Source organism: Protopterus annectens, chromosome 10.part0 (assembly GCF_019279795.1).
Source record: "Protopterus annectens isolate FY-2018-M chromosome 10.part0, PAN1.0, whole genome shotgun sequence".
Classification (NCBI taxonomy): domain Eukaryota; kingdom Metazoa; phylum Chordata; order Ceratodontiformes; family Protopteridae; genus Protopterus; species Protopterus annectens.
In genome coordinates, this window is record NC_056744.1 from 461,950,826 (window position 1) to 461,977,980 (window position 27,155).

Sequence of the window (27,155 nt, forward strand, 5' to 3'; positions counted from 1 at the left end):
GGATGGGATGCAGATTAGTGTAAATAAACATGTTGGATGGACAGAGACTGAGAGAATGTGACCTAATCAGAAATCCTGTGGAATGTTTTTTGTTTTCATACCATAAAATGTCAGATGACATGTAGTATCTTCAAGATTCTTTGCTCTTCTTCCACTGCTGCAAAACAGTGAACACCTATTATTTCTGAGTCAGGCTACCAGCATCACAAAGTGGTTTCTTTTGGTTATGTACTTTATGGAAGACAGTCAAGAAAATGAAGACCAATATAAAGTTACTAAGTCAGACAACAGGAGGTATTCCATGGAGCAGGGGTGAAGCAGAAGATACAAATGCATTTTTATATTTGGATTATTGAGCATCATGAAATCAGAAAAGTAACTAAATATAGCTATCCAAATTTTATAAATGTTTCTACCAAGTTTATATTTGTAGCCGTATACTTTTTTTTCATACAACTCTTCAGAATCAAAGATTTTCATTTGGGGTATGCCTAACTGTAATTTTAAGAGGCTGGCTTATTAGCAGTCCATAGTAATGGGTTTCAAATATACTTGACTAACATTTGTTTCACATTCACCAAGTTTAAATTAACAAAATCACCTTTTTATCATTTTTTTCCAGAGTTAAAGGAGGAACGTAGGATTATTGAACGAGATCTGCATTTGTCATCTCCAGTGCCGAATGCTTTGATTTCCAGTAAGGTACCTGTTCATGGGCCCATTCTTCCTATTTTCAGGTAACTGGAAATGTAAGAAATCCATTTTAGGCCTATAGTTCTGCAGCCATCTGTTTTACTTTATTTTCTTAAGTTGTTATGTGCTTGGAGATGTGCGGAAACTACAACTCTATTATTCAATTCTAAGAACAGATCCTGCTTTTCAAAGTGGCAGCTGTATAATTTTGTTTAAATTCTATGTGGCCTTCATTGTAACATTTCTTGTATTCAGTTTTCAAACAAAGGGAATGTTATATCATGATGATTTTGGTCTCTGACTTGCAAATTTTAAGAACTAGAATGCCTTTAACATCCACAGTTTCACCTCTGTGTGATTCTTAGCAAGTCTCTTTTAATTCTTTATATCCAGGTCATACCTCAAAATAAGTTTAATGTAGCATGGTTTTCCTGAGTAAATAAAGTTTACTTAAACTTGAGTGTCAAACTCAAATGATTTAAGAGTCACTTCAACTGAGGGCCATTGACTGCAAGTGTATTATCAGTATTAAATTCTGAATGCTGGTATTGCACTATACCACACAGAGTGCTGAAGCGTTTCAGCCCTGACCATAAGTGCAGTATCAGTACTGCCTACTGTGTCCTTTGACACCTTGCGCACGGTAGGCTACTTCTTCGCCCCTTTCTAGCTATGCATCTTGCAGAGATTATTATGGAATCTTGGTTATAACCTAGTGATATCATGCAACATTCCATTCAGCCAGTGTACAATACATTAAAAAGCCAGAGACCAGAAAATGAGCTGTGTACTCATTACAAGCTATCCAAATTACTCTGACCTTGAATCAGCCTGGCTAGGTTTTGGTTGTCCCCTTGCAAAAAAGTTAAAGCTGTGAATCACATGACATTATCAACCACCTCAACCTAATCTAAATTTCTGATTGGGATTTTAACTGTGGTGCTATTATATTCACAATTCAACAGTTATCCACTGCTAATGGATGAGTTTAATATGCAGTGGAAAACAAAGTGCACTATTCTTCATTAAGGTTGTTGTTGTTGTGTCTTTCGGCTTTCCCCAGTTAGGGATCGCCACAGTGGAACTCCAGTCCGCTAATTATTGGCAGTTGATTTTTACGTGCTGAGTTGCTGGCCCTAACGAACAACCTTCAACGAAGGCACGCCCATTCACGCATGTCTCCACAGAAGACGCTCTAGCTGAGAATCGAACGGGACGTCTTACTGTGAGGCGACAACACTACAGCAGCACCACCACTGCGGATACACTATTCTTCATTAATGTATACTGGTTAATTCAGGTCTTTTCAAACTAGTTAATGAATGCACTAGGTCAGACTTAATAATGGACCATAATACCATAGCAGAACAGATCTGTACCAAATTTTCTAATAGATGCATGCCTCCTCTGGTAATGGACTCCAGAATTCACTGATTACCACATCACTACCACAGGTTTCTCCACTATACGTCAGTGCATTAAAGGTAAAATTATTCACACTGAGTGCATCATTAGGACTACCCTAGCACAGACTGCCAAAGTGTTCCGCTCTCTTAAAATCTGTTTGTCATTCATTCCAAGATCTTTATTATCCACTGGAAAACATAAGGGTTAAAGGCAAATCTCATCCATTGAGTTAAAATAGACTTTTTGTGTTAGTAGAGTTGCCTGGTTACAGTATAAATGCATTAATAGACAATCTGTTTTTGACAGCATTACTTGGCCAGAAATCAGTGTAAAAACTGGCAAATAAATGTAAAGCTTCATTTATGAAGTTGAGCCAAGTGGCTCTTCTAAGGAATGCTAGAAGGTTATGTAAGGAATTTTATAATCTTTAATCTTTCTGGCATAAAGAGCAAAGTTAGACATTAACTTTGAAGGTGAAAGATAAACATGTATCTAACTCAAAACAGGTATCAGAAACATTTGAAATTTCCTTTAGTTCCTGATTCAACTCAGATGTTCAAGTGGCAGATCTACATTCTGCTAATTTTAATCCTAAAGCTGCAGCCCAGCACATGTTACGTTTCCATTGGATTTTAATTCAGAAAAGTCACCCTTTTTAAAGGGAACAGTTGGTTGAGAAAAGTTTCAAAGTGTGGCAAAGCTAGGTTTGATGTCCTCTTTCTAAAGTTACTCTAAGAATGAGATACTTTCCTTTCACTTGTTTCTAAGACATATTTTGACATAGCTTTCTCAAATGGAATCCTTACTTAATTAATGGAAAATGTTAAAATTATACTTCTTCCTCTTAAGGACTTGAGTCTGAGCTTGATTCCTTCAGACTTCCTGCACTTTTCTATGCTAGTTAACTGTATTCTTGAGAAAAGCAGTAGCTATGCAACTAAAGTTTCATATATTGATGCATGTGAGTAATTCTGGACTTATCTTCAGGCCTTTGGTTCAAGTAATTGTGTGTTCCTGCAGTGCTCATAGCCAGGTATAGGCCGGGTTCATCATGGCATACACTAACCTTTTAGTTTCTATAATTATTTATGCTGCAGATGCAAGTCATAACATGCCTTTTTAAAATAATTTTTAATTTTTCAAGATTTAATAGTATCCTAGTTAGTTTACTATCATGATGCCGATTCACAGGTGGTCGAGTCCACCCGCATGATGTCCTATATCACAAATGTTGGAATGTCAAACACCAACATTCCCAACTGTCCTACCTTCCCCTTTCTGGACCCATAGTAATGCTTGTTCCTGGGTCCAGATTAGAAGGGAGTTTCGATGTTTGGTATTTTTGTCAGGTATACCAGAATTTGGCAGTCTGACTTTCAGGGAGGTGCATCGACCATATTCTGATTCGACCAGCTGCAAATCAACAGTATAATAATAAACCACCCTAGTCAGCAGTGGTATAATTAAGGCAGTCTAGGCTCAGTCATGGTAACACAGAGTTGGTAGCACCAGCAGACTAACCCTTCCTCCTCCTGTTCCTGTAGGTGAATTTGGCTTGCTGAGATCCTTTAATAGCTTAATTAATCAGGACCCTTGTGCTTATAGCTGTAGTGACCAACTGCAAAAGTTGTGGAAAAAAAACAATTACACTATTCCCACGTGGCAACTTGCAAAAGTTGTACAAAATCTGGATCCAAGCATAAACTGGTAACTTGCATAATATTCCCAGCGTCTGAGTGTTAGAGGATATACAGTTGCTTGAATCTTGCCATAAACTGCTGCCAAACAATATCATTGTCTTTTCACCTATTGCTAATTACTCAGCATCAGGCCATGGGATAGCTTCTGCAGATTTGAGATGGCAAGCTTTAACGTTCACATTTTGATTGCTAATTTCAGTATGATTTGAAAAGAAATTCTGTCTAGTATTCCTTACTTCAACAATGCAAAGGATTTTATTAATAAACGACAGTGTATCTGATGCAGAGAGACCTGTGAGATTCACAAGGCAGTATACACCATATGGATATAGCAACAAAGCAGGCAGAGCCTGAAATCTTTTGGCTGCATTGTGTGAACCACCCATAGTATTCTCATTCTCTAGGCAGCTCAGTGCTCTTCTCTATAATGAAGGGGAATGCAAATGCAGTGCTTCACTTACCTCATTCATTGATACTAGATGCATATTACCAGACTTAGTAGGTGTGCGATTAGAGGATGTCTTTGATGTCTTACACACTATTAAGTGTTGTATGATGCTGTTTCTTATTCCATCTCTGTACTATAAGCTTAAACCTAATACTGTTAATTGATGTCTTAATTTAACAAACTTATTTTGTTGTAACTAAGACTGAAAAAAAGACCCCAGATGTCCAGCTCACTTGTCTGCAAAATAAAAAATAAGGTGATTTCTCAGATGATCTACCTCGTAGGTCAAACAGTAATCCTTAAAAAGCTCAATAAAATACTTAATTTGAGCTTATCATTGAGGAACTGTTAAAGATGTATTCCCTTGTAAAGAATTTTAAATGTGTAAGCTAGTACTGACTTTGTGGAGAGTGGATGATTGTCTGTGTAAGATTTCAGGTTCTGCCTGATTTGTTGCTATATCTGTCTAGTGTTAAGGAAATAGCTTGGCGCTGCCTATATCTAATACTTTGCCAGCAACCCAGCTCTACAAGTTTTCAGAGTTATTAGAAGGAAATGTAGTATAGTCTGTCTACAGATATATCCTGAGCACCTTTGTATTTCTTTTGTGTGTATATGTAACAGGATAGTTTCTGTTGTCATACTACAGGACTATGAAAGGACAGGCTATCATTAGCTTAGCTTTGAGATGATCTTATTACAAATTACAGTCTCCAGCATGGGAGAGACTGAAACTTATAGATAAATTGAAAGAGCTATGAGTTATGTTATTGTACAATACCAGATTCATTTAAGATAAGCTTGTTCATCTGATATTTTATCAGGCTACATAGACCAGATTTGTTTCATTTTAAATCAGTTACTTATTAAGAATATGTTAACATTTAGATTGTTTTCATGTTAATTTACAATTTACAAATCTTCACGGCTCATAAATAGGTATCTTGCAGACTAGTTTATTACATTAGAGACTGCACACTTTTAAATAAATATTAGTTTCCTTATAAAGCATGCAACAAATCTCCCAAATAAATGACCAATGACATACATGATGTAACATGATACACAAATGGGTGTAAATAGCCCAGCAACATGAAAATCCTGCATCCAGCTAAAATAATCAAACAGCCTCCAAAGACTATAGAGATTTAATGAATATTAAAAGGAACCTGGACAAAGGTTTGCCAGAATCTAAACTGTTTACTGTTTTAATTGGCGCCTTTAACTACTAATTTAACTACTTTGGCGCCAAAATAATTTCAACTTCTTAAAGCTACAACCTATATATAAAAATTCATGCAACACCAAATGACATCAACTAAAATAAACATTCTTTATAATAAATAAATAAATAAATGGATAATAAACGTTGTTCCATATATATATATTAAATCCATGTGAATAAAAAATCCATATAATTAATAAATAATAAACATAAAACTATGCACACATACAATACATCAGCTTGATATTTCTAAAATTGGTTTGACAGATATATGTTCATTTAATCCAGGTGGTGTCATAGCATCTGTTAGTATCTGCCATCACACCTCTTTGTATGCTAATATATTTTTAACGTTGCCACCTCTAGGATTATTTGATATATTTTCTAATATAGCAAATTTAAAATGATGATCGTCTCCACGACTGTTAATATGTTTATATAATGCATTTTTTTAATCTTTTGTTTTTATACTGTATAAATGAGAGTAAATTATTTTCTTAAAATTTCTTTCAGTCTTTCCTATGTAAAATGAAGGACATAACATAAATTTCACCAAATAAACAAGCATTTTGGTGTTACAGTTGCCCTGTTTAAATTTGATTTTAGTCCTATTAATATTTTCCAATGTTGTTTCCGTCTCTTCATTTATAGCAAAACACTGATGACAAGTACCACATTTCGAAGTGTGTGTGCACCAGCTAGTCTTGCTTACTTTATGACCATTCTCTAGTAATTTTTTCAGATTACTTCCCAAGCTGATGTATTATTTTGGCGCCAAAGTAGTATATTTAAATGGTAGTGAACAGCTATTTAATTGTTCTGATGAAGCCCACGATTTAGTGGGTGAAAGCACTTAGGTTTTGGATTAGCAAAGTTTATATTAAATCAGTTTTTACACAATTTGTGGAGTTGGACAACTTTTATTCCTTTGTTGTTGGACATTGCTGGTAGTGAGGAGACTAGCGAGTCATTAGCGTTCTGTTTTCGCTGCTTGTCCATTTGACTTTGACCTGAACGCTTCATTCTGTTGTCAGAAATCATTTATAAGTATGAAGATAAAGAGGGTCCTATGGCATTAGTAATAGTTAAATATAATAACATAAAATGGACCCTAGCCAATCTATACTGGTTCCCAGGCATTGGAATAGGAACTGTTAAAAAAGACGTGTATTTCATTTCCAATAATTATAAAGGCAACTTAATATTAGGAGGAAATTTTAACTATATATTTGATATTTCTGAAACCAGAAATAAAAGACAGCTGTGTATATCTGCTGTATCAAAAGCTTTAAACAAGTGGGTAAAATCATTTCATCTTGTAGATACTTTCAAATTTAAAGAACATAAATCTTTGGTGTTTTCCCATCAAGATCACAGATTTGGTACCCAAACTAGAATAGATAAAATATTTGCTGCCCATGATTTATACTCTAAAATCATTCATTTCTCAATCACTCCCTGCCCCTTTTCAGACCACAGTTCATTGATACTAAAACATCAAAATGGGTACAAACCATTAATCTTTAGAATTCCAGCATATATAACTAAAATTAAAGAGTTCAAACCCTGGTTATTATCTGAATTACAGTTCTTCTTAGATATTAATTATACCACAGAGATAAAATGATATGGGACTCATTAAAAGCTTACATATATGGTAAAACCCTAACTTGGTATAAAAAAGTCAGACATTGGTATTCTGAATTATTAGATCTACAATCCAAACTTTTGTCAGTAAAAGCTGATATAAATCAAAATTATTTGGAGATGAAAAAGAAAGTAGAAGTATTAAACAATAAATACAATGAAATTCTAACACATAAAACTAGTTTAGCTTTAGAAGAACTAAAAATTAATACCTTGGCCACTTCTACCAAATATCTACATAACTTATCCACAGGAATCAAAATACTATCAAAAGCTAATAACATTAAAAGTATCTTCCATGAAAAGAAAGGGAAAATGTCTTGGATATAGTTGACATTCTTGATGCCTATAGAAATCACTCTATGGAACATTTCCAAAAAGAAAATCTACATATTGATCAATTAAATCTAGATGAAAAATGTTCTAATATAAAAAAATACCAGAAAAATTAAAACTAGATCTGCAAACATCCATATCCTACAAAGAAATTACAGATACAATAAAAGAGGGTAAAAATAATAAAGCTCCAGGTATAGATGGCATAATTATGGAAATATAAAAACTTTTTCCTTCAAAGATACTATCCCTCTTCCCATAAAACTCTGTTAGAAATTCAGTCACAAGCTTTAATACCACCCTCTTGGAGATATTCTTTAATCACACCAATCCTAAAGGAAAACAAATCCCCAAACCTCTGTACCTCATATAGACCTATATCATTATTAAATAATGACTATAAGATATTTATGACAATATTAACTAACAGAATGAAAATACCACTATCCAAAATAATGATCAAACTGGATTTATACATCAAGGACACACACATGACAATATTAAAAAAAATATTTCTCTTATAGATTATGTTAATAAAGAAAATAAATAAACACTCATAATTGGCTTAGATATAGAGAAATCCTTTGATTCCCTAAATTGGGACTATTTATTCAAAATCCTAATACTATTTGAATTTCCTGCATCATTTGTTGAGCTCCTAAAGAATATATATATATATATATATATATATATATATATATATATATATATATATATACACAAATAATTTAGCATATGTCAAGTTAGGTCCTTTTATCTCTGAATCTATAGATATAACGAAAGGCATTGAAGGATGTCCCATATCACAGAATCTATTTGTGCTGGCTATTGAAATATTGGCAGATTCTATTTGTAACAATATAAAAATCAAAGGAATAGATGTTTATGAACAATGCAATTCTAAAGTAATGCTATTTGCTGATGACATATTGCTGACATTATCTAATACAAAAGAGACATTAGAATAATTAGATATATTAATTGACAAATTTCACATGACTTCAGGACTCCATTTCAATAAATCAAAATGTTTATTTTTAAATAAAAAAAGAACTGTAGACTAAAGGGGGTCACATCATAGGGAAACAAGAGTCTACCTTAAAATATCTAGGAATTGAGTTATACAAGGATAATAATGAATTATTCTCAAAAAACTACAATAATATCATCAGTACAATTAAAATCTCTGTGGAAAAATTGAATAAAATAATATTAACATTTGAAGATAGACTACAGTTAATAAAAAGGGTTTTACTACCCAAGATCCTATATATAGCCTTGACAATACAACTGTTACCAGAAATGAATATACTTAAAGAAATAAATTCATGCCTAATAAAATTTTTATGGTTTCACCAAATAAACAGAATAGCTTTAATACATCATATCAGACCATGGAAGCAGGGAGGATTAAACTTTCCTGATATAGAAACATATATAAAAGCATCAATATCTAAAACAATCTCAAATTGGATAAGTCCAATTTACTTTGCAAATTGGAAATAATTACTAACTGTAAAATCAATAAATAAATTTGATTTACAAAAAGAATAAAATAACAGATAAAAACAATTTTCCATGGCACATATTATGTATTAGTATGCAATATAACATAACTAAACCCACCAAAACTTGTATGATTAATTATAATTATTACATTGACTCATTTAGGAAAAATATTAATGCAAATATAGATTTAAAAATCTGGTTTGATCTTTTAACACCATTTATAGTCAAAAAGAACTTTCCACATAAAATATATAGAGAAATTATTAATTCCTGGGAACAGAAAGGATTTGTTTGTTGGCTCCCATGTATCAAAGAACTAGAAGTTTTAGATATGCAAGTAATAAAAACAACATACAAAATTCCACAACAGGATTGACTAACTTTACAGAGTATTCTGTCATATTCACAAGCTTTAAGTAGAATAATTAACGATTCTTCATTAACTATATATTAACTATATATATATATATATATATATGTGTGTGTGTGTGTGTGTGTGTGTATATAAAACTATATATTAACTTCATTAAAACTATATTCATCTTAATGACATATTTCTTTTTATACATCTTGAAATAGTTTTTGCTCTACTCCTGATTATTGACACTGTATAACATTGTATTGCTACTTAATGCCTTGTAATAATCGTGTAACATTGCTGTTTAATGCTAATTTATAATGAAACTTGTTTAATATGTTGGAGCTTTTCTCCCCAGCCTCTGCTGAAAAAGGGCTCTTCAGCTCAGTCGGACAATCCCGGTCAACAAATGTAAAATAAATAAATAAAATAAATAAACAATTCTTCATTTAAAGAAATATCTAAATTTATGAAATACATATATGAAATCATATATAATGACTTTGACATGGGAAACAGTATTTCATAATTTTACAAAATATTGATAAACTATAAAACAACACCCAAAACCTCATATTGGAAATATATAACAAAAGGACACTCAATACACTTAACTGAAGATAGTAAAACAAATATCTTATCAATAAAATATACATCCTTTACACAATACTGGAAAGTTTTTAATTGGAAATGCTTGCATAGAGCATTCTTAACCCCAGACAGAATCAGGAAATTTAGTTCTATGTTGGAGATGTGAGCAAGTACACAAGGCAGACTCAAACCACATTTTCTTTGATTGTGTTAAAATTAAGCCATTTTGGAATGGTATTAATAACTTTCTACAAGCTTTATTTAATGAATCATTTTATTTAACTAAAGCTCTTGTATTATTAAATGTGAATGAAGGTCCTCATTTGAATAGGTCAAACATGTATCTAGCATGGACTATACTTGCAATTTCATGGAAGTGTATAAGAAGAAGATGGAATACAAACACTATACCAACTTTGGAAGACTTCTACAGCCTACTGAAGACCACAGCATTATTGGAAATTAAAATTAATAAACTAAGAATTTATCCAAAGCCATTTATCAACAACCCTTGGGGAAAAGTCTTCTTGTTGATTGATACTATACAATAATTGATTAGACACTCTGATAATAGATTGGACATACTTATAAAGTAACTGTTTGGATTAAGATATGTTATAGTGTCAGGCTAATGTAAATAGTGTACATAGTTATTTAAGGTGTTTTGTATAAGTACTATGGAATTCATTCAAATGTATTTAAAAAAAATTTGAGAAAAAAAATAGTCTAGGGATCTAAACCTCTTCTCAAACATCAACAGAATAGTTTGGAGAGAGAGAGGTATATTTTGCAGAGGATGCCACCGCTGTGAAACAGACTCCCCATCCACATCAAATAAAGTATATCCCTGTCCATTTTCAAACACAACTTAGATCTATGGCTGTGAAAAAGAAAATTTACCCCAGGACTGCCCTCATGCTACTATTGGACAGAGGAGCTCCTTAATGTTTTATCCCATGCATGGATCCCCTCAAATTATCTATGTTATAATCCCAGTTATTCTTACTAGGGTCAATTACCATGGGATAGGTAAGGCCAGTCTAACACCAAATGGGATAGGTTATTTTGAGCACAAGAAGAGAAATTGGCTAGGCATAAAATGGCCTGCAAGGGCAGCTAGCCTAGTACTTTCCTACGACCCTATAATGCTTTAACCAGCTTCTAGCATATTTTGTACAGTTTATTGCATTCCTAAAGTCTTTACAGTGGGAACAAGGAGAGTGATGGGCATTAACCTTCATATGCCCAACTTAGAAAATGTGCTACTGATGGCTCTTCTCAGAATACAGAAATCTTACATACAACCCTTAAGATTTGTGGGTTTATCCCACTGTCTAATCTTTTTGTTCACCACAGGTTGGTTACCTGTAATTATTAGAGGCTCCTCACATCTAGCTACCCTTACCTTTAAACTCTTGTGTCATATACATACCTCCACTTTCCCTTAAGTTGAAAGTTGTCAGATGTAGCTACCAATTAATGTCTCAAGAACTGGGCATATTAGCTATGAAAATACCTGCCTTCTGATATGTAGTTTGATTAGAATCATTTTTGAAGTGGTAACTATCATCTGTAATCAACTTCCCAGTCAAATTAGAAACAAATAAGTAAAGTGAATTTAGTCTAAAGCTAAGAAACTTCCTAATGAATACCTGAAAATGCAACTGCTTTTCTGGAAATGGATACGATTTCCGTAGTCTGCTATTGAGCCCTTTATTCCTAACTATGAAAGTTCTTGTCTTACCTAATGAATTGTAAATAGCAGTATGGCAGTCCACTTTTGTTTGCAATATAACTATTATCATGTTATTCTGAACTATTATTAATGATCTAATGTGCATTTAATTCAGCCTAAAGGATTAACTGAGCAAAGTTTATTTATTTTTTAATGTATAACAACATATTATCACCAGTGCTCTGGATCAGTCATTGAAAATCTAGTAGTGTGTATTTTTACTAGATGTTTCAGTTACTGCCAATGTGACATAAAGCTGCTTCTCAGTGTTTCCTTCTTTGCATGATTTGGACCCAGGTTGTGACTGAAAAGAAAATTTGGACCAGACCACCAACCCTAGTTAGCAAACTAATAAATACATTTATTTGTCAAAGGACAATGACAATGTATATTCCATGACATCTCTAAGATAAAAATACTTCACAGCAGTCCGTCTGTTCCTATAAAGAAAAAGTTTACAAGAACTTTATGACTTTTCCTGGCTCATACATTTGTTTTGTTTTTTTTTCCAAGTGGAGTGAGAATATAAAAGTAGGAGGGGTGTGGGGGGCACAGCCCCCGACATGGGGGGGGTGCAGGGGGGCAAGCCCCCCTGCATAAAAGAAGATTTATTGTTTTTTGGGGGTTTTTTCGAACAGACTTTAACGAAAGTGCTTTTTCGGTGAAAGCACTTTTGTTAAAGTGCATTCGGTTATTGTGGATTCGGACTATTGAACTTTCTTTCAATAGTCCTAGATCCATCTGTATATGGTCATTATATTGATCACATCTGTAGTAGCCTAAGCTATATGGTTTATATCCTGCCAAGACTATAATAGCTAGCAAGCTTCCAAAGTTTCAGGTCACCTTCCACACGTCCAAACCATTAGGCAGCTTGAACTGAGTTGCCTAAGAGACAGGTTTGGGAGACCAAGGTCAGAGGGACATAGCTGGGAACAAAAACAAGGGAAGTCCATCCATCCACTCACAACCACTTTTCCCATCTTTACACACAGGGTCAGGGTGTCACTTCAACAGTGACAATTGTCTAGAACCAAGGTTCACACCACCAGATGGCTAGCCGTAATGCATCTGTTTTTCCTTATCACAAATTCACATGCACACTCACACCTATGACCAATTTATAGTGTCCAGTCTACCTACTGCATGTCTCTGGAATGTGGGAGGAAACCAGAGCACCTGGAGGAAACCCACACAAATGCAGAGAGGACATGCAGGCTCTACACAGAAGGCACCCCAGCCGAGACTCAAACTGGAGAATGTCTTGCTGTGAGGCAACTGTTTTATCCACTGCACCACTGTGCCACCCAAGGAAATGTCCACGCCTTGGCATAAAAAACTTTTAAAAAACAAGGGGATTGGTGGAAGGAAGGGAACAGCTACTGCAGTAGTGATCATTCAAACATCTACTGCTATAGTAAACTTACTCACACAACTGTACTATGTTCATCAGATTGATCACTGGTGCTTTAACCTAAGCTATGTAGGTAGATTATATATTAGATCATGTGGAAGTAGGAAAGATAAGGATCCATAATCTCTTGGAGAATGGTTCTAGCAAATAAAGCACACATCCACCAGCACTTCACCATATCTTTTTCCTTTTATTTCGTAAGCGATCTGGTACCTCGGCCTTTCGCCTTCACGGATCACAAAGCTTACATTTTGTTGTCAGCTTAAATACTCATTCAATTTAATTAATTACACTTAATTAACACAGGCAACTTGCATTTAGACAATAAATCAATTCCAAAATTTAAAGTAATATAGTGCAAATACCATACATAAATTCACTATTCAATCCCTTTAAAATTAATACAAAATTATTAAAAACATATTATTCCTAATATTTAATATATGAATGCTGGATATTATAGCTATTATTTTATATGGCTAATTCTTGATTTAAACCAAAAGGTTTCAAGGTTTTACATTTTATTATCATTCTAGTTTCCAATTCAAGTAGTTTATTAATGAGATCACCACCTCTATTCAAAAAGGGCTTCCCCAATACACAGAATTTTAAGCTATTAGGTGAACCTCCATGTTTAATAAGGAAATGTTGGGCAACAGGGCTAACTTCACTCTGATTTTTTATGTCTTTTATATGTTCTAATATTCGGATCCTAACCATACGTTTAGTTTGACCTATATACCAAACATTGACACAGGAGCAACCCAGAATATACACTACCCCCACTGATCGAAAATTATAATATAATCTAGGAGTAAATGTTATCCCATTGATATTATTCAAATTCTTAACCCTGTCATAAATACTACAACAACCACAAGGAAATGTACCAGAAATTGAAGTATTAATATAATTACCTCTAACAAAATTATGATTTAGTAACTCTTTTAGATTTCTTCCCCTTTTAAAGGAGAAGGTAATATTTTTTGGGAATAAATGACCAATATTTTCATCCTCACTTACAATATACCAGTATTTTCTCGCTATTTTAACTAATTTGTTAGTAAAAGGGGAAAAATCTAGTAACATAAAAAAGTTTCACCTCCAAGTCATCTCTAACAGCAGATATTTGGTCTTCATTTCCCCTTTTATCATAGTAGTCAAGTAAGTGAGGAACTGGCCCATCAAAAGCATCACCCAAAACATCAAGTTTACATTGCAATAAATGGATCTTATCATAACCTCTCTCCCTTAACCTTATCATAACTTTGTCTAACTCCTGTTCCTTTTCATTCACATTACTTGTATGGTTGTAAATTCTTCTAAATTCACCCATGGATAAGGATTTTAATAGATGACCAGGATGCATGCTGGTATCATGCAAAAACATATTCACTGAGGTCAGCTTCCTGAATGGCCTATACCCAATATTTTCTCCATCAACAAATAAATTCACATTCAAAAAAATTAATATTTTCTCTATTAAATTCATACGTAAATGTTAATCCATGTTCATTTTTTCCAAGGTTCTCAAAAAATTCTAAAAACTCATTCACATCACCCTTACAAACAAAAATAAGGTCATCAATAAACCGCTTATACAGCATAACATTTTTTCTAAAAAACAAAGTAGGATAAATATATTTTCTTTCAAAAAATCCCATATAAATAATAGCATATGAGGGCGCAAAAGCAGCCCCCATAGCCATTCCCTTTAACTGCAAGAAAAACTCATCATTGAAGGAGAAATAATTATGAGTTAGGCTAAACTCAAGTAAACTAATCAGAAACGTAGTTCTAGGTCCATCACCCAACATTTCCATGATAGATTCCAAGCCCCACCTTAAATTGATGTTCGTATATAATGATTTGACATCAATGGTAACCCAATAAAATCTTGTCGCCATGTTATTCGGGATAATTCATTCAACAACTCCTTAGTATTCGAAATATGTGCCACAACCTTCTTTAAGTGTGCTTTTAACTGAGAATCTAGGAAGATATTAACATTACTTAGAAATGAACCAACTCCTGATACAATGGGTCTCCCCGGAGGTTTAAACAAATTCTTATGTATTTTAGGTAAAGCATAGAAGATGGGAGTAGTCGGTTTCCTAATATATAATTTACATATATCTTTATGATTAAAAAAAACAAAATGTTCCCCTCTTTCTAGTAAAATCAGGAGCTCATCATTAAATTCTGTTAGCGGATCCTTAATTAATCATTTATACTCATCTGTATTTTTCAATAGATCCATAACTAATTCACAGTAATTCACTTTATTTAAAATAACCCAATTTCCTCCCTTATCAGCACACTTAAAAATAAATTCAGATTTTAGTTTCTCCATCTTTTTAAGAGCTAACCATTCAGTCTTAGTTAAGTTGTAACATTTCCTTTGTTTCAAGAAGTCAGATAGTGCCACAGTAAACTCTTTAAATAAAACTTTCAGAAACATAGAAATAGCGGGCACCTTAATATTTGGTGTAAATTTTTTATCAGTAACCAAATGAGGTAATGTTAATTTTCCATAACCTGTATTGAAACAACTAGAATGCTCACTAGAATCATCCGAACAGAAAAATTCATCATCGTTGTAATCATAAATTGATATATTTAACAAGTCTTCATCAAACTCATTATCAGAAATAACATTTTCATGTACAACAGAGTTATTGTCATTTTTTTGAAAAAAAACTTTCAGATATAATTTCTTACTGAATGTTTTTAATTCAAAATACAGATCAGCCAACGAAGGATAATGTGTGGGTACAAATTTACTACCCTTAGATAACACAACCTTCATTTCATTAGACATATTTAAATCAGACAAATTTACAACATCTAATGTCCATTCATTAAACTCACTTTGTCGTATGTTACTTAAAACAGTTTCTCCCCTTCCTGCCATTTCTTCCTCGGCCAGATTAAATTGAATGAGTATTTAAGCTGACAACAAAATGTAAGCTTTGTGATCCATGAAGGCGAAAGGCTGAGGTACCAGATCGCTTACGAAATAAAAGGAAAAAGATATTCTGGTGAAGTGCTGGTGGATGTGTGCTTAATTTATTTATTTTTGTTTTTTTGGTGTTTTTCTAAATGGTTCTAGCAAAGCCTGACCTAGATCTGGCAAATAAAAGTAGGTAGAGAGGGCCAAGTTGCTGCTTATAGAATACTTCTAGAGTTCAACCCTTTCCAAAAGCCATAGATGAAGTTAAAGCTCTGATAGAATGTGCCTTGACCCTGCCTGGAATAGTTTTGTTGTGGGGGTAGTAACAAAAGGTAGTAGTCTGGGACAACCACTTGGAAATAGTCTGTTTTGACACTGATTGTCTCTTCTTACCTTCACAAAAAATTACCAGAAGTTCTGAAGGATTTTGTATCATCAAGATTGTACCTGAACATTCAAAGTAAGAAGTATCCTTTCTCCCTCAGTTTTGTATTCAGGGAAGATGATGTATTTATTTTATTTATTTATTTAACATTTGTTTACAGGGAAAAGTCTGACTTGGGACAAAGCCAATTTTCAGTGGCGGCCCGGGGAGAAACTTTCGAGATGCATATATCTTTGTAATGTGGGAGGGAACAGGAGCACCCAGAAGAAACCCACATGAATGCAGGGAGGACATGCAGATGCCGCACAGAAGGCACCCCAGCCAAGAATCAAACCGAAGAACCTCTTGCTGTGGGGTGACAATCCAACTACTGCACAGTTCTATTAGTTTGGATTAATGTAAACTCAGATTCCACTTTATGAATAAAGGAAGGATTAGTTCTTCAAGTAACCCTGTCTATATATAAAATAAGTTAAGGTTAACTCACCATATGAGCTTTCAACTCAGATACTCCTTTTTGCAGAGGTCAGATCAGTAAGTAAACCTATTTTCCATGTTAAGAACCGTAAGTCAGACAGATGAGTTGGTTCAAATGCAGCAAGTATTAGCTTCTCTAACACAAAACTAAGATCCCAAGGAGGTGCCACCAGGCTTTTTGGAGTTCTCTAATGTAATACCCCTTTCAAAATGTTTTAATAGAAGAAGGCCTTGAAAGAGGGGGGAATTCATGAGCAGACATGCTGAAATGGCCGACAGTGCACCTTGATAGATGAACACAACAGGCCATTGGAAAGTAATTCACACACATATTGCAAAACCAGAGAAATACTAACCCTGAATGGGTGCTGATTATTTTAATGGAACCACCTAGAAAACTTATTCCATTTGCTTATATACAATTTTCTACTAGAAGGCTCTCTTGTCTCAATTAGTATCTGCTGCATATCCTCAGTAAACCGGTACCTAAAAGTAATTTAGACCTTATCACCCAGTCAGTCAGTTGAAGTTGTTCGAGGTCAGGATGCATGAAATACCCCTGTTCTTGTGTAAGTAGATCCAGTCTATGAGGAAACTTGTGATAACTGCCCATGGCCAATTCCAAAAGAAGGAACCACTGTTGCCTGGTCCAGAAGGAAGTTACCGCAATGATTTTGGGAGATTCCTTTTGAATCTCACAGAAGTATCCTGGATATTAATGGAAAGGATTACAGGAACATTCCTGTCAAAGAAAAAGAAAGGGCATCTTTTAGTATGGAGTCCTGGAGCAACATCTTGCCAGCTGATTATTCAGAGAGGATTCAGAAAAGGTGTACTTCACATATTGATTAAATCTCTGAAGACCCCTCCCCCCCCCAATCTACTTTCCCTTAATAAGGATCTGCATTTGTCCTTCTTATTTTGGCTTCCACATATTTTTGCTCTGAAAGAATGTATGATACCTGCAAAGTAAGATTGTGCTGTAAAGCTATACCCCATGATAGCATGGACAGTCTGCATAGAAGGAAAGAGCTGGTTCCTCCCTTCTTGTTTATGTACCACATCACAGTGCTATTGTCTGTAGCTACCTAAAGATGTCTTGGGGACCAAAGTTTGTTCAGTAAGTTGAGTGCCTTGATAAAGGTGAGCATGTCTTTTATGTTTATGAGCTTTGGTCTCTCCTTGCACTTTTATCTCCTTGATACTGCTCCTCAAGCAAAGTCTGAGGCATCAGTGTTGACTGACTACTTTGGAGTAGGAGGGAAGAAGGAGAGACCTGGATTCAAGAAAATCTGATGTCTCCACCAAATGGTTTCTCTCTTCACAAATCTGAGAACAAACTGCACCAAAATTACCCGTTCTAAAGACTTAAACCTTGCCTGTGATATAAATAGGACTTGCTAGAGAGACAGGTATGTATCCCAGAGATTACCCCGTCTTTGGAACATGCTCCCCATTGATGTGAAACAGAGTTACTCCCTAACCCAGTGCAAGTGCGACTTGGGCAATTGGATGGGGCACAGGAAATATATCCCTGGTTTGGGACCTGTATCTCTAATGGACCCAGACAACCTGTAAATGGTTCTTCTCCCAGGCCCTAGCTTGTAAATGTTTCATCTCCCAAGCCCCTGCTTATGCTTATCAAGGGTGTCAGAACTTGTTAGAGATTTGGAATGTATGGCAAGGCTTAAAAAGGCCCTTGTGGTTGTTAGCTTAGCAAACACCTATGAGAACTTGAACTTGAAAAGATAACGGACTTTGGATTGGAGTCTTGCCAGAGGTACTATGTGAATCATAGATGCCGTGAGACTAAGAATGCTGAGGCTCTTGCAGTGTCTGAAGTCTGAGAGAAAAAAAAAACTTGGATTAGATCTGTTCTTCCTGTGAAAGAAAAGCTCTTTGTACTGAGGTGTCTAGCAGATACCTCAAGAATGCAATCCTGTCTGAAGGAGTCAAAAAAAAACAAAAAAGCTTTTGAATGTTCTCTTGGAATCCCAGCCTGTGTAGATCTCTTACCCAAGTTAAAGATTCCTGACACTTTGAAAAAGACTGTGAAAAGCTAAGCAAGTCATCTGAATATGAAAAATGCAGATACTCTATTGCCTGCAATGGCCTATGATAGGAGATAGATACTTTGTGAACATTACTGGACCAGTGGATAAGCCCAAAGGGTAAAGCAGAGAACTGATAATGTTATCCAGACACAGAAGACTTTAAACAAAATGCCTGAAACCTGGATGAATAGGAATGTGATAATATGTATCTTTTAAATCTAAAGTCATAAAAAAAAAATTCAAATGAGGAAGAACGTCTGATCTGGTGGGTGTGGAGAAATTCTTGTTGGGAGGATTTCTTCCCACTGCCATTGTAAGCTTGCTGAATTAGCCTCAGAACCCATTGTCTGAAACGATCTATTACCCAAGACAGAAATGGAGATTCAGAATTTCTGGATGGGGAAAGGGACTGCTGTTACCATGGCAAGTTTAACAACTGCACCACAGATGTATGTGTAACTTTTCTTTTTTTTTCCATTTAGATAGTTAATTACAAACTTTGATTTACACCCAGTCTTCTTAACGTTCTCAATGAGATAATGTGATCCCCATGATCAAAATTCCTGCAAAGATCAATGAAAATGGTACCAACCAATAAGAGTGAGTCAGTGGCTTGAGGTGCATTACCTGAATAGACTGCTACATTCGGGATAATAGTTGCATTGTCTAAAATCTTGTTGGAAAATGTTTTGTTTTCCCACCTTCCTTATGAAGCGAGCAAGAATCTCAAGTAGTTTTTTCCTATTCCTGTTCGTTAAATGTACATAGATAACGCATGAGGCTTTAAGGCCTGTACATTGGTCTTCATAGCTTTTGTAAACCAGGATCATTCAGTCAGAGGGGTCTATTCAGAAACAATTAGCACACTGCATTAAGCACAAGAACACAGTGGCAGCATACAAAGATAGGCTGCTTTGGAGATGTATGTTGTGAGATTGTGATATTCATCACATGCAAATGACGAGCTTCACGTGGGTGTACACATAGGTTCATAGGTAAGTACTAGGCTATTGGCCCTAGGGCCTATATAAGCCTAGCCAAATGGTACCCTGGCTTTTGCCACTGAAAAAAATTATTATCCTGTGCCCCTTTCAAGCAGAACCACAGAAGTGATCCCCGGGATGAATTTCCTATCATATCACATCTCCATTCCTATCACATGCTAATGAGAGTTGTTGCATATGCAAGTGGTGATAGCAAACTTAATTACTTTATTCAAAAGTGTATAGAAATATTATGATGATTTTTTGTACAGCAGCAATTATTGGTGAACAGGGTTATAACTTGTGCAGTCATGAGTTGCATCTATTTTAAATACTCAAAATGCATTAGTAGTTGCTTTGAAAGCCAGTGTCCCTGATGTGTACCACCACCACCCTCCATGACACTGAAGGGTCCATCATTGACTCACATATATTATCACCTCCATGACCAGAATATAGCTGACTGCTGTGACATGGACAGAGATTTCATACAGGAGCTGGGTGACTGGTACCATCCTCAAATAGAATCAAGGGGGATGCATAAAATGCCTATCCCACTGAACATGAAAGCTCACATTCACCATTCTTGTTATGGAGACATTCCAGCATCTGACTGGGCTCATGTTAGGAGTATCTCGGGCCTCAGTCTGACTAATCCTGCACAAGTTCCTGGATGTGGTACTAATGCATTTGGAGGTGCAGATGTGATTCCCACAGATGGCAGAGGAAAGAACCACTACCATGCAGACATTCTTATCATATTTCCCATTTCCCTGAGTTCTCTTTATTTCATTTTTGATCATTACTTTACACAGTATTATGTCCCTTTTCATAGCACGTTATCTCATAATATGGTTACCATACTGCTCATCAAGCTTTTTAATAGCTCGTAACTCAAGGATTATGAGGATTATGCTATGAATGCAATACAGAACAATATTCTCTGAATCACGCTGATAATACAATACATTATCAGCCCTATTCCTTGCTATGTGGCATGGTCTGTCTTGTGCAAGATGCACTGCAAGCAATTAATAGCATGTGCAGCTCTGTATGTAGGCCACACTGTTATACATTTATAGTGCAGTAATGCTTATGGGCATCACACTACCCTGATGCCCACAATGTTTGTGCTCAGGCATGTAGGTCGCACAGGGTGTTCATGCTTGATGGGCATGGCTATGCAGCTATCACCCTGGCTTGCACTTCTGAACACATGCACACTGCCAAATATAGGCATTGCACTACTATGCTTCCTGTCAATGCACATCATGTGGCAACTGCAGCTATTCGAGTCTCCCTCATGGACTCAGTCTGGTTAGTGGTCATGGCTACTGCAGGTTCTGAAGGTGGAAGGATTTTTGCATGGAGCAAGAAGGAGACCAAGATTTTTTTTCACCTGTTGCATATGCAGCACAAGAAGCATAGGATTCTTATGAGGGTTCCTTGTGCAAATTTGATGACTGACACTCACTTGCCAGAGCAGTGAGTAATATAACATGTATCAATCAGTCTGGTTTTGCAGTGCCAGCCTTTCTACATTTATACATTTATAAGTTATATAGCTTTAATGGCTTAATTGACCTATGACATCAGTGATTGAGTCAATGGTTCCATCTGTATATAAGCAATGGAGTGTTTTATTTTCTTGTCTGATGAAGCAATTAGTTTTGCGAAAGCGCTCACCACTGTTCTTATTTTTTGTGTAATAAAGACGCTATTGTGTGGTACCTCGGTGTATTTTTGGTTATATATATATACGATCATGTTTACTGTACAAGAAGGAAAGATACTACTAATGCATTATATTATACAGGCATATTGAAAAGATGGGGGAGACATGAATTTAGGTTTGCCATTTTGGAAATTATTAATACAGATCCCCGAGGGTGTGACCACAAAGCATTACTAGCATTCAAGGAAACGTGGTGGCAACTATATTTAGATGCCACGAATCCACCTGGACTTAATGGTTATATTTCCTGTAAATCTATTTTAGAAATGCTTTAGATTTATTTGCATATGTGACTAGCAGTGTACTATTTGGTCATACATAGTTTTTTAAAATAATTTTTCAAAATTAATTCATCCCTAATCACACAGGGAGTTTTTAGTTTATATTTTTTTCGATCATATAACATGATTATTTACAACAAGCCAGACATACATTATTCATAGAGTACAGGGGTATTGTGTGTATGAATTCATTTCTATAACAATATTCACATTATAGTTGATTATACAACATTTTTCAATGTATTGTATGTCATAGGTTTTTAGGACTTAGTAATGGTTTTATTCATGTGATGGGTATATATTTTGATACGTATTAGATTCATAAGTTATGTTTTCATGCATTCCATCCAACTTTCATTCATGAAGTAGATGCAATATCATTATATGTTTAGCATTATATGTTTTATAAGATGTGTTTGTACAAATTCTTTTGGGGATGCAGTACTGGTTGCAATGAGAGCATTAGTATACGGCTTTAAATGCCAGTTTTATTTTTGGCGCCAAATTTTAAATAAAAATAGTCTTGTTTAGAGTTTTTAGTGTTCTGAAGAAGCCCACATTGTAGTGGGTGAAAGCGCTCAACACTGTTTTTATGGCTTAATGTGCTTGGAATAAAATCCATTTTTTTACAAGAAGAAGAGGTTCGTGCACTTATTGGTGATATCGTTGTGGTACACATTTCAGTCAGAAGCAGTTCTTAATTCATTATATATGCATTTTTCTAATAGTTTGGAAAGGGAGAGAGAATAGCGATGGGAGATATCAAAGCATTTGCCTCCTTTGTGCAGGGAGGTTATTATGGATTTTTTCCAGAGGGAGGGGATGTAGGATTCTGAGATGGACCATTTGATGAGAATACTGCTAGAATAAGCTATGGCAGTACTCTGGTGGGAGGTTGTTGGCAGATGGAGAGCAAAGTTTAAGTTTGAGAAGTAACCTATGTATAACTTGAGTGGGGACAGGTTGAAGAGTTAGGGGGGATATGTTGATGAGTTTCTGGTAAGACTTGTGGGTCATAGGAAGATGAAGGAGAGTGTTGTGTGTTGGTTTGGAGAGAGCTAAGGTTGTGAGGAGAGTGGGGAGAGCTGTGGTTATGAGGGGAGTGAGAGATGGAGTGCTGGGTGGAGGGATTGAGTAGATTGCATATTCTCTCTATGAAGTGTGTATTGAAAGCTTCTGATATTTGAGATGGACTTTTATCAGTGGCAGGGGATGGATTTTCCTTGGTTCATGGGGTAAGGAGCTGAGTTATAGTATGCCAGAATTTTGGGGGTTGTTTTTATGGGAGGTTAACTGTTGGGAGAAATATAGTTTCTTTTCTTTGTTTGAGTTTCTTTGCTTGGTTGCATAGTTGTCTATAGTTAAGAGAGTTGGTGTCATTTTTGTTTTTATGCCATTTCTGTCAGGCTTTGTCTCTTATTGAAGATTTTTGATTAGCCGGGGGCATGATTAGTCTTTACTCTCTTGCAATGGAGGGGGGCTACGTTATTGAAGGTTTCTAGGAATATTTTGTTGAAGTGGCTTGACAGCTTCGTCTAAAGGTAGAGGTTTTAGAATGGACCAATTTATACATTTTAGAATTGAGTTAAATTGGTGTTTGTCAAATTTAGATAAGTTGCATGAGGTTTTATAATTGTGGTTTTTGATGATGTGGGTTATGGTCCTATTGGTGTATGCAGGTAGGTGATCACTCAAGGTGTTTGGTAGGGTTCCAGAGTTGGTGTATTTGTGGGGATCTGATATTAACTTCCAGTCAAGTGTGGATCCTTGGATGTTATTTCTTGAGAATCTAGTTGGGGCAGAGATGAGCTGAGTAAAATCATAAAGGTTTATGCTATTGTTGGAGCTGTTTATGCATTTTCCACATTTCTTGCCTTCTAATCTAATCCTTCACCATATATTCTTTCTTTTGTTTTTTGTTTTTTGGCACATTCAGTTACTGCCTGATTTTTATCTACTTCTGGTTTAATTTCCATTCCTGCTTGATGCCAGTATGCATCTGCTAGACTAAGCAGGGAAGTTATCTTGAATTTATTCTCCTCATGTTTCAAAACCTTCACTACATTTGGGTCTTGTGAGGTCAGCAGATATGTGTGCAGTCCCACGATTGCAGATCTATGCATGTAATCAATTTCGGGGAGGCCTATACCTCCTTCGGAATGGTGAATATATAATCTTGGTGTGCACTGATTTTTTATAAATAATTTGGTGGGCATGAAGCATCCTTCTTGTTTTCCTTTCTAATCTACCCAACACATTTTGGGGCTAGTCATTCACTCCAGAACTGTAAGGTAGGACAGGAAGAGGAAATTGGTTTATAGCTTGAATTTCGTTTCTAGATGTCAACGTTTTTAGGATGAATTTAAGTCTTCTAATGTATTCTTTACTAAGTTTTATTCGCATTTGTTCATGTTTTATTGTTGATCCTTCATCAACTCTCAAATATTTATACACTCCCTCTTGTTCCAAAGTGATGTTTTCTTGGTGTTGCAGTTTTCCTGCTTTAAAGGTTGCTTTTGCACATTTATCAAGACCAAATGATGTTCTTATATCATCTGAAAAAGTTTTGACAACTTGCAGTTGTGCTTCAGTTCCTCATCTGATGAGCTATACCGTTTTAAATCATCACAAAGATAAGATGAGAAGTCTTTACACTGTTGTTTCTATGAGCCAAATTATAGCCATGGCCTAAGCTGTTAAGTAGACAGCTTAATAGGTTAAGGACAAGGCAGAATAGCAGCAGTGATAGAGTCACCCTGAAATATCTCCCTTTGAAATTTTATCCCTGGAATAATAATGTGTCCTTTATCATGGCTTAATTGCTAAGGGGTCTGCCACTGTTTCATGGTCACTGTAATGTAGTCGATCAGTGTAGGATGTATCTTATATATTTTTAAACACTGTTTTATCCATGAATGTGGGAAACTATCTAATGCTTTTTTGGAGTCAGTCTGTGCCAACCTTACATTATTTCCCTTTCTACAGTTCTTCACTATGACTTTATTTAACAACAAATGATCCTTTCTTCCATATGCCTTTCTTTTATTGCTCTTTTGTTCTATTGCCATAACTGAGCTTTCTTCTAAACGACTATAAATTCTGTTGGCATAATTTCCAGTGTATAGTTTATATGTCGTCGGAAAGCAAGTTATTGGCCTATAATTTTTAGGATAGCTTGCAGTTTCACTTTTAAGTAGGAGCATTGTTCTTCCTGTTGTTAGCCAGGTTGGTGCCTGTCTGGGCTGTGCAGATGGTTCTTACTCATGGCAAAATCTTCGTGCAAAGATGTTAATACTTTTAACTGGAAGTTGGATACTGCATCTGGGCCTGGAATTTTCCAATTAGAGGCTTTTCTTAACTTTGTGTCAATCATTCTGGCTTTTACTTCATCTTGTTTCATATCCTGGACCTTTAAATGTCTTATTCTTTCTTTTACTTCATCTATCCATTTAGCATCCTTTTTATGTTCCACAGGCTCTTCACAGATACTTCAAAACATATCTATTTCTTCTTTTTTGGTGGTCTCTCAATTCCTTTTACCTTGTTTCCCAATTCTCTATAAAACTTTTTTGGGTCATCAGTAAATTGCTTATTTTGTACTTTTTCTTTATATTTTATCTGCGTATCTTCTAAGTTTTCCCACCTGTGCTGAGATTTTTAGTTTATGTATGATAGTGCATGATAGATCCTGATCTGTTCTAATACTGTGCATTGCTTTTATGTGTTAGACCTTCTACACCAAGTCTTTCACTTCGCAGGCACTCCATAACTTAATTTTCTATTTTTTTTTAACTTCTGCTTTACTAATCTTCTTTTCTGCATTCCCTCTTTATGATATTATTTTTTTTTTATTGTGAAATTTTCCGTGTCTGGATGCCTTTGCCTGTATTTCTCTTCGAATATCTTTGGGGTTGCATTTTTTATGTTGATTAATTTGGCTTTCACCTTTGCATAGATGTCACACCGTATTAAATCTCTCTTTTCCTTGTCCATAGTTCTTTTTTATACTTTTTAAAAATATCTAGGTTTTGTTGTTTATATTTTTGCACTTCCTCAGATGCTTCTTTTTCCAAACAGATTAAAGTTTCTTGGTCTATATACTGTTTCTCACAAATCTGTTGTATTAATGATCACAAATTTTTATTTGAAGCTTTTGACAGTTTTTCTTGTGGAAGTATTTTCTTTCCTCTAATTTCTCTCTTAATCATTTTGTATATCTTGTGTCTGGAAATTCTGGGCTTTTTGCATAATAGTAACAATACATAATTTCTTTCTTATCCTCAATAGTCCACTTTATCGTCTTTATGGCTCTTCTTTGGCCTATCAGTTTTTGTGATTTTTGTGGACTGCTACTTCCTTCTACAACAGGCAGGCCACCCTCCCCCGGGCCTGGCCTGGCCCCATTGTAGGAATGTTTCCGTATTTTGAGGATTCTACACTGTCATTTTCCAGTCTTGGCACCAGTGCACCTACCAGGATTGGGCACTTTTTTATCCTGAGTCTTGTGCACCCAGGTTATCTTTTTTTTTAATTTTAGACCTACTTCTGTCCATGTTATATGCTATATAAATACAGTCTATAGATCATTGTCATCTTGGTGAGATTTTGTGAAAAACAGGGTCCACCTCATGAAGGTACTCACCAAGACTTGAGGATAAATTCAGTTTCAGCAATACTACTCTCCTCTGCTTGCTGACTAATCATCTCTCTATTCGGATCCCTCATCTCTCCATTGGATCCCAGGTGGGAATGGGGTTTTATTCAGAGATATTTTTAGGGCCAAAGAAAGAAAATGCTTAGAGACCAATACTGGCTCTTTCTTTCCAAAACTTATTTGTGATAGTGCCCAGATTCAAAATGATGGCACTTCACAACTTGTTACCACTTCTTCCTCATTCAAGTTTCCTTTACATTTATCACATTCATATTCATCCAGATGTCAGGAATTTCTTAAGGTTCTTTACATCTGGAACACATTTACAGTTGTCTGCCCTTACCCTTTGCACTATCCACATCACCAAGAGTGTTTGGTAAGTGACTAGCTCCAGTTAAAGCTCATTGCAAGTTACAGGATATACATTTTCCCATATTTAGACAATTTTCTTATCTTTGTAAAGTCTTTTCCAAAGAGTCAGGAATCTGTCTTGGGTGAGAGCTCTCTAGCCCAAGCTAGCATTCCAGGAAAACATTCAAAAATTTTTCTTGACTCCTTCTCAAAGGATTT

The 27,155-nt window shown here is 35.3% G+C and overlaps 1 protein-coding gene across 1 annotated transcript in view; it reads left to right on the plus strand.

Annotated features, from left to right (window-relative positions):
- The window catches only part of LOC122813186, a 222,643-nt gene that overhangs the window by 162,568 nt on the left and 32,920 nt on the right, over positions 1-27,155 (plus strand). Inside the window, exon 2 of the mRNA XM_044085359.1 lies at positions 623-737. Within this exon, the coding sequence (XP_043941294.1) occupies positions 623-737 (115 nt within the window). The remainder of the gene's footprint in view (positions 1-622; positions 738-27,155) is intronic.